Source organism: Hyposmocoma kahamanoa, unplaced genomic scaffold (assembly GCF_003589595.1).
Source record: "Hyposmocoma kahamanoa isolate Upper Pololo Valley unplaced genomic scaffold, ASM358959v1 94971, whole genome shotgun sequence".
Lineage (NCBI taxonomy): Eukaryota > Metazoa > Arthropoda > Insecta > Lepidoptera > Cosmopterigidae > Hyposmocoma > Hyposmocoma kahamanoa.
The window spans coordinates 1-8,855 of record NW_020654968.1 but is presented as its reverse complement, the minus strand read 5'-3'; the positions used below and the strand labels follow the sequence as shown (position 1 = coordinate 8,855).

The window sequence follows — 8,855 nt, the reverse complement described above, 5'->3', positions numbered from 1 at the left end:
CGTGATGAAACCTGCAGGTTGAAGAAGATTCACAACCCTAGGAAAACTTGTGAAGTCCCCAACCCGCATTGGGCCAGCGTGGCGGACTATGGCCTAAACCCTCGTCTGAAAGGAGACCCGTGCCCAGTGCATATAAATGGGTTGTTGATGATGATATCTTGTGCAAGCAAGCCCGCACGGGGACCTACTCAGTCAGGTCCTGACCCCATATCAGATCTTATGCACGGACTTCCTCCAGTTCAAAAGGCTAGTGCCTTGGGTGATCTGCCCCGGGTACACGCACAGTACCCGGTACTGTACTGTTTTACTATTTTCCAGTACTGTTAACCAGATAGGGATGTTTTCCAGATAGCTACCGGAGCTGCAGACACGCTCACTCACTCATGTCCCGTTGCGCATTGCGTAACTAACGGTTGCAACCGCTAAGCCGTTCGCTCTAAAATACACTATCAAATCTCCTCTGGTGATGGAGCAGTAAGACACGCTCGCTTCCCGACGCCGAAAAACGGCGTTTCTCCAGTTCCCAATAACCTAAGCGGCTGAAGGGACTGGATGGGACGGACACATCATCCACAGGTTACTACAAAAGTACAAAAACTTAATAAAATTTTGAACTTGTTGTTACAGAATACCGTCAGCCAATGATTGGTAACCCATGGCCAATCGCGAAGCCGATCGCCAGCAGACCAGTGCCAGTGCAGCATCAGCATTTACAGCACCTGCTGGCACACTGCCATCATCCATACTTGGCTGGTAAGTCTCGCTACCGTGCATGAGACTCTTTTAATTATATTTTTGGTTCTTGTTCTTACATAATTAGAAGTCGTCAGTTTAAAGGTCTCTTTAAATCTTCCAAAAATAATAACGGGCATATGTGACGAGATTAATACAGAGTTCAGAGCATATCTCTGTCTGCGTTTTCATAAACAACGCATTTGCGTATTTATTTTGCCGTTTATAAAAAAAAAAAGCTTTTTAATAAACGGCAAAATAAATACGTTGCTAAGGATTAAACACACAAAAAGGCATTCAAGAAAATTATTACCAAATAAATACTTATCCAATAAATTTCATAATAGTTTAATAAAAAATAATGTACACAATAGAAAAATGATGTTTGCGTTTTATGCTTTGACAATAGAAAGAATGGCACAACTGGGAAAAAGGTAATAAGTGGGCTTATAGTCCATTTTTGCTTTGCCACCGTTGACCTTTTGTGGTCGAAAATTATTGGATTTTTTTTCGCGTTCTCGTGGATTTTTTGCTGATTTATTGGGTTAATAGAAAATAATGCGCATTGACGTCGTCCGTTTTTTTAACCGACTCAAAAAAGGAGTTTCTCTATTCGACTGTTGTTTTTTTGTATAATACGTGATTGCTCTGATATTTGTGAACCGATTTCGATGATTCCCATTCAAATTTGAAGAACATATTCCACCTCTAAGGGTGGCAAACTAGGGGATGAATCCGGTTTCGCGCTTTCCGTTTGCCGATTGCAATAAAACATGGCAATTAGATGTAATTCCAATAATAAAGCAAGTTCCGATAAACAGACTATTGAGGTTGGTCTTTTTAAATATAAAAAGTTATACATTATTGTTTTAACAATTGGAGTGGCACTCAGAGATGTTGACAAGTCCCATATAGCTGTAATGTCACTAGTATACTTACCCATCAAAACTGGAACGCGCACATTACATTTACTAGCAGCAGAGCTCCTTGAGGAAGAATTTGTCCAGGGAAGTGCTGCCACCTTGCCTATTTCTACCGTCAAGCAGTAATGTGAGCCTTACTGCGTTCCGGTTTTGAAGGATAAAGGTTAATACACGCACATGGGACTTGTCAACTTATTGTCTCAGGGTGACGGACGCAGTGGAAGTGCTATCGAATACATAACCAGAAATAGAGACGAAATGTCATTTAATTTGTTGTTACGGTGACAACTGCGCTCCAATTGCCCAGCCCGAATTCGAAATACGGGAGTCGTCAATTGTTTCACTTCAAATCGACCAGTTTCAGTTGAGATTTGCTATAATGGACGAAAATTTAAATTTTAAATTAGATATTTTGCTGTTTTTCCCACACCAGATGTAACAGCTCTCCATTGTCAGAGATTATTATCTTTATTACAATAAATACAGAATATATTTGGAATATACGGAGACGTACACACAGGTCCGTTGTTGGCGCTGCACTATTTCAGCTTTCTAATTTGTGATTTCAGCGCAAACGAGAGTTGATATTTAAAAGTTATATAAGGCGCATTAGCCTGATTAGTTGCCAGGGATGGATGGCCCTTATTTCGCTTCTATTTCTTATATACTCGTTTATATACTCGACGAGTAGTGCCAATAACATCTTTGCGATTTAAAGCTCTGCGTGGCATTGCAACTGTCATCGATAGGCGTGTTGTTCGTCCTCGCCGCCTGGTATAATAAAAAAAAATACTGCTTGGCTACTTCCCTGGATGATATTTTCACAAGGAGCTCTGCTGCCACTAAAATCGAGATTCTTCCGATATTTCTCGGTTATTTATAATTTAATAATAATACAAATATTGTACAAGTTAAACGCCAAGTTGATACAAATGCCGAAATGAGCCCCACAAGTAGACTATTTATGTAACGGATTAATATAACAATACGATGTTTTGTCAGTCTGTTTGCTCAATTTGTTAAGGGTCCTTTGTAGCCAGTTTGCTTTTTATTTATATCTCTTTTTTTAATCAACAATAGGTTGCCTTTTTAACATTGTGGTTTTTGGGAGGTCCCGTTTTTGTACCAAGTCGATTAAATGTGCGAATAAAAGTTGTTTAAAGTAACTACATGAACTGAGAGTGATATAAAAATAACCGCCTTTGGGTTTTGTCTATTACTACAGCAAGATTTCATGTATTTTATTTATTTATTTCACCTCTTTTTCAATAAGTCAATCAATTATATGAGTATGTCAAGTTAGCATGTTTTTGTAACTGTCTTGTAATTAAATTAGTTTTTGTTTAACATGATGGAACCTGCCTCTGTGGCCGAACGATTACCATGCCAGACTGCCACGCAGAGGTCCCAGATTCCCGGGCCGGAAGAAATAGATGTATGGCCTACATTTATCGGTCTCGTGAGTTTGGGTGTAATTTGTGGTTGTCTATGTGTGTGTCCATGGCACCCGCGACACAGGGTTTCCCTAGTGCGGGGCTATGTTGAAAGTGTGCGTTATTATAGCGCGTTATTTTACCAGTCTTTTTAAATGACTTCAAAAAAGGAGGAGATTCTTATGTTACGCGATAACTGCGCCATTTATGAACCGATTTTGATGATTCTTTTTTTGTTGGAAAGAGGGTACCTCTGAAGAAACTATTCCATCTCTAAGGGTGGCAAACTAGGGGATGAATCCGGTTTCGCGCACTTTCCTGTAACCGATTTCAGTAAAACTTGGCCAATAGATGTAATTCCACGAAGTTTTGAGGTCGGTATTTTTTTTTTATAAAAAAAGATATTTCTGTGTTGTTTTCGCTCCATTATATAGCACTGGTAATACAATAGTGTATTAACTCAAAAAGGGAGTTTTTCAGAATAGCTGAAAAACTAATTACTCAGTTCCCGTGAAAGATTATTATAATTTAGGTATAGGTTAAAATTTATTAGACATCTAAACAACTCCTATTAGAAGAATATTTGAAAATAAAAGTAAAAAAATGATTTCATATTTTTGAGTATGGACTGTTTTATACAGAACTAGCTCACAAAATGTTTGTCTCATTCTGGATTAAGTACAATATTCCAATGCCAATTTTATTGGCCTGCATAGAAACAAATTTTACATTGAGAAATGGTATAATCTTGAACTTCGCGTATTTTGAGTTACAACACTATTGTAATAGCAGGGCGATATTATATTTTTAATTAAATTAGCCTGCACTCCTTTGCCGCGAATAAAGCCGGAAGGGCTTTTCTAAGCGATGCTTGTAACTAGTAAATAAGTATTTCTTCCGTGTTTTGATAAGTGAAATAAAAAAACAGTCTAACAAATGGATCGGTCCCAATAGATTTTGGTGCGGAATATTGTTTTTTTTTACCATACCAAGTGACGGGACGAACAAGTCGTGCGCCTGGTGAAAAGCGACACGTCAGTCCATAACAGTTACAGTGCCACTCAGAGCTTTAAATCGCAAAGACCTTAGGGGCACGCCACTGCGTCCGTCACCCATTTGACAAGTCCCACGTGCCTGTAATTTCACCAGCACCGCGCACCGTATTGCTGACATTACTGCTTTGCGGCAGAAATAGATAAGGTGGCAGTACTTCCTTGGACGAACTCTTTCACAAGGAGCTCTATAGTTTTATAATGTTATAATTTACGAATTTTGTTTCAGTGCGACCAGCGCAAGCGCATACTCAGGTGTTTCCTCTACCTGGTGGATTTCCGTGGGCCCATAGTTCCAGAGGTAGGAGATCTTTCCTGTATTCTAGAAATAATTGTAAAAAATTAATGGTGTAAGGGTCAATTAATAATGTGCCCGTTAACATATCCAATATTCTGGCCTCAAACTAGGGAATTGCTGCTACTGTGAACACCACGGAATAAAAAAAAGGTTACCCATCACTAGTCCGAAATGACATGTTCCAGAAATAACGTTTGGTCGAAATTTCATAACCTCGAAAGTAATTTTGAGAGGAAAATGTTTTTTCTTTTAAACCTAACTTAAACTAACCTTTTTTTTATTACCGTGAGGAAAATGCGTCGCTGGGAGACGGCGGGGATATGTGGGACTCTCCCCTGGGGACTATGTCGATCCCCAAGAGCATACCCACTAAAAACCTCACGATGTTCCTGCGCGCAACTGGCGCCGGAGCCGCGGGGTCCCTTTCAGATGCTACCGCGAATCCGGTGGTGCTGGTCCCCCTGGACCCCTACACCATCCCCCTCCTTAGTCATGGGGGGCGACCTGCACGGAGATGCCCCGGAACATTTGGGGCATCTACCGGCGTCGGAGGCCTGTGCAATGCAGGGGCAGGGTCTCCCAATCACGCACCCTGCTGGCCTCGCTGATGGGACGCAGGCGGTCGGCGAAGAGCCGTCGCGTGCGTCCTCTCCGTCGACGCCGAATGGGGTCCGAGAGGGCGCTGTCTTCGCGGACCCGTTCGGCTGTCTCCTTCTGCGACATCACGTCCTCGCAGAAGGAGACCATCGCCTGCCATGACCTCTCGCTTCCCAGCATGGCTCTAACTATGCTGGGCAGTGAGAGGTCTCGTCCCACCGCCTCTACGAGATCCCGGCGCTGCTGGCTCCAGGTCGGGCACACCTCCAAGGTGTGCCTCGCCGAGTCTGTAGCAGCGCCGCACTCGTGACACTCCGGGGTCACCTCTCTCCGTGCGATCTTGTGCAGGTAGTCACCGAAACAGGCGTGTCCGGTGAGTACCTGAACAAGACGGTAGGTGAGGGACCCGTGCCTCCTCTTTCTCCAATCGGCCAGTACAAACTTAACCTAACCTAACCGAACCTAATCGTGTCTTTGCGATAAACATTCAACATATCCTGAAACAACAGCTGTTTGTTATAATTCGGTTTTCGGTGTAATGAAAACTCGAACAAACGTTATTTCGGACAAAAAATTTTCGAATTTGTGATAGGTTACCAAAAAAAAAACAACGGAATCCTTTTTTAAATTTTATAAACGTACATTTTTATGCACGTGTTTTTATTTTTATTTTTTTAAACAGGATATCAACTAAATCTATTTCATTTCAATCTAAAGGATGGAAAAAGATTTCAATTTTGTGCACAAATGTCATCTGTTCCAAGCTAAAGAGCTAAAGTCATACGTAGTATTAAATTAATAGTAAGTATTGTATGTACATAATTGCGAATTGTTGTTGAGTAAGTAAATAAATAAATGTTGAGAAGAAGCGCATAACGTTGTCGGTAAGCTGTAACATGTTGGCTCAGAAGTTTCCTAGGTGCTCTGTAAATGTAAAAATAACTTAAAGTCAAAGTCATATAGTCTTTGATTTGACATTTGAAATAGTCATCCTGATTAAACTCCACCGCTCATTCGTAAGGCAGATTCCTGTGAGACGAATGAGCAAGAAAAGTGTAGGGGTAATATTTAATTCAATCATCTTAAATCGACAATACCTGAAAGAGCTAAACGCGTCACTAGCACGGATTTTTGTCATCCAAGTACGCAGAAGTTGTATAAACGACCTTTCGTATAAAGTTTTTGTCTCACAATAGTTTTAAACCTCGTAAATGGCAAATGTTAAATATCAGTCGAAATCTTACTATAGAAGCGTTGCCCCATAAATGAATTTGAGACTTTATGAAGACGACTGTGAAGATGACAGCTAGTAGTTTATTTTTATTCCACATATTAATGTTATGGCTGTCACTATTTTTTGACATAAATAACTCGTTTTAGAGCAATATGCTCTAGCCAGAATTTTTATACAGGTGCACACAACGACATCTTTACGGTTCTGTTGAGGCTTCTTCGCTTTTGCAGCGCTACTTGCTACCCGTGTTTGCGGATGCGTGTGTAGATGATTTTTACGCAATCATGCGCATAAAAAGTGAGTCACAGATATTGCGATTGCGTCGGAGCATCAATGGTATCCTGAGGATGATAGCAAGAAATGGACTCGGCTGTCTTCCATAGGTTTACCGTGTTACACGTGGACATATAGTAATGCAATTTAATTTAATGTAGGTATTGTAATTGGTCTCCTTGTTTCTACTCTCATAACATTGTTTGACCGGTCCTGTTGCACAAGCCTGGTCGTATATGGAGTACTGCTGCCTCTTATTATTATTGGCTCTGCTATATACCAACTGGCCACCTTGGATTCAATCAACAAGCGCGCCATGAGTCTTATAAGTGACTCGGATTTAGTACAGGCGAAGCTGCAATGCCTTGAACACCGCCGTAAAGTTGCCTGCTTATCGGTATTCTACAGGGCATAACACGGAGAATGTGCGATGGAATTGCATAATTTGATTCCGCCCTCCCCTTTCTACCATCGGGGGACTATACGTGGTCTGGGATTGCAGCCCTATGTTATGGATATGCCCAGGATTTTCGTGAGGCGTTTCGCTTCCACATTTTATGGCGAGCGGCTAGAGAGGGGAATTCTCTACCTGTGGAATGCTACTTGTTCCCCGAACACTTAGGTGTCCATCGTCGACCTCATCATCACTTTCCGTCAGGTGAGAAGGAGGTCAAGTGCGCACTTATTTTAATTAAAAAAAACAAAAAGCTACTAACAAATCTGGACTACTTGGTCTGAGAATAAATTAATTTGAATTAATATTAATTTTATCCTTTAGGCAAACCCCGTCGCGGCATGATGCGCCGGGCTGTGTTTTCCGACCTGCAGCGTAAGGGGCTCGAGAAACGGTTCCAGGTTCAGAAATACATCTCTAAACCGGACAGGAAGAAGCTCGCAGAGAAGCTGGGATTGAAGGATAGCCAGGTAAATTGTACATAATAATAACTTACGACCTAGACATGGAGCCGGAGCGTAGGGAGTTATCAGTGTCAACACTAAGATTCATAGGTACGCAAAATGCACGAGCGCATGGCCAAAAACTGCTGCCAAAAAATTGGCATACTTTACAATGTCAGGCAGGACTTCTCACCTGAACAGCTTTTAAATATGTAAAAAATTAAATTAATTAAATACATTGACTTACGCCACGCCAAAAAGTGTCCGAACTTATAGGGCGTTAAAATCGTATACAGAGTGTCATTCACGCTTTAGTCTTCGTTTGTTTCTTCTGACAGCGAAGCAAGCAAAATTAGACAGTAGGTACTACGATGACATTACAATTTAAATTCAACGTTTTAGCTTTTTCATATTCCTTTACATGTCACTACGTTTAAATAGGTTGACTTGGGACATTTTTTTCGTGGTTTTTGTATTAGACCCGTCGTCCATTTATTTGTAAGTCAATGAATTAAATAGGACTTTATTCATCAAACACACACACATTGAACACACACAGCAGTGGCCGTATATAGGTGTTATAGATTTTGAGGAACACGTTATGTACTAATGCATTGACATTACGTATTATGTACTAATAAATTACGAGTGATGAAAAGGACGTAGTTAGTCAGCATAGTGCTGTTTTACAATCTCCGCCTTTGTTCTCTATCGGACATTGTCGGAACGTAATTTTGAAAGGTTACGAGTGATGTAATAATACACACAACAAGCAAAAACAAACTCTAATCAGCGTAAAGCACAAGTTTGATTATCAAATGGCTGCCTTGGACTCGGTGAAGCGAAAAGCATAGAACCTTCGGTCGACTAGAAGGCCGGGAACACCATCCATCCTGCAGCTTGGTTTTGGCTGCCTCTCCCGATCGGAAACTGCGTCTTTTTCGAGTCAAGGCGCATAATAGTCTAGAAACTCGTATCTGGAGCTGCGTCGTCAGTACCACGGAGACGAGTTGATCAGTGCGACGAGGACGGCTTTCGGAAGGTGGAAAAGAAAAAGAAGAACATCAGCCGAAACCTTAGTGGCACCGCCCTGACTGGCCCGAATCATTTATTGCGTCCAGCGGTACCGACGACGTTGTTATACGTGTCGCGTCTTCATTACTCCACCAAGTCTGCGGATATTGTGGAGTACATGCGAGTGAAGGCCAATGCAAACCTGAGGGTCGAGCGGTTGGAGTCGCGCCACAATGTGAATTTTAATTCATTTGTGGTGCGAGTACCAACTCAACACCTGTCGACCTTCATGAGAGAAGACTTTTGGCCGAAGGGTGTCATGTACCGGCGTTTCCGAGGACGGCTACCGGACACCCACGTTGCGTCACACGTCGAAGTACATACGTGTAAATAAATAGTGTT

The 8,855-nt window shown here is 41.6% G+C and overlaps 1 protein-coding gene across 1 annotated transcript; it reads left to right on the top strand.

The window, feature by feature from the left end:
• Positions 1-608: 608 nt before the first annotated feature.
• Positions 609-7,466, top strand: LOC113238108 (homeobox protein DBX1-B-like; the record flags this gene model as incomplete). Its single annotated transcript, XM_026474829.1, has 3 exons — positions 609-753; positions 4,370-4,441; positions 7,321-7,466. Coding segments are annotated over 3 exons (363 nt in total), but the record flags the coding sequence as incomplete, so codon positions are not given.
• Positions 7,467-8,855: the final 1,389 nt, after the last annotated feature.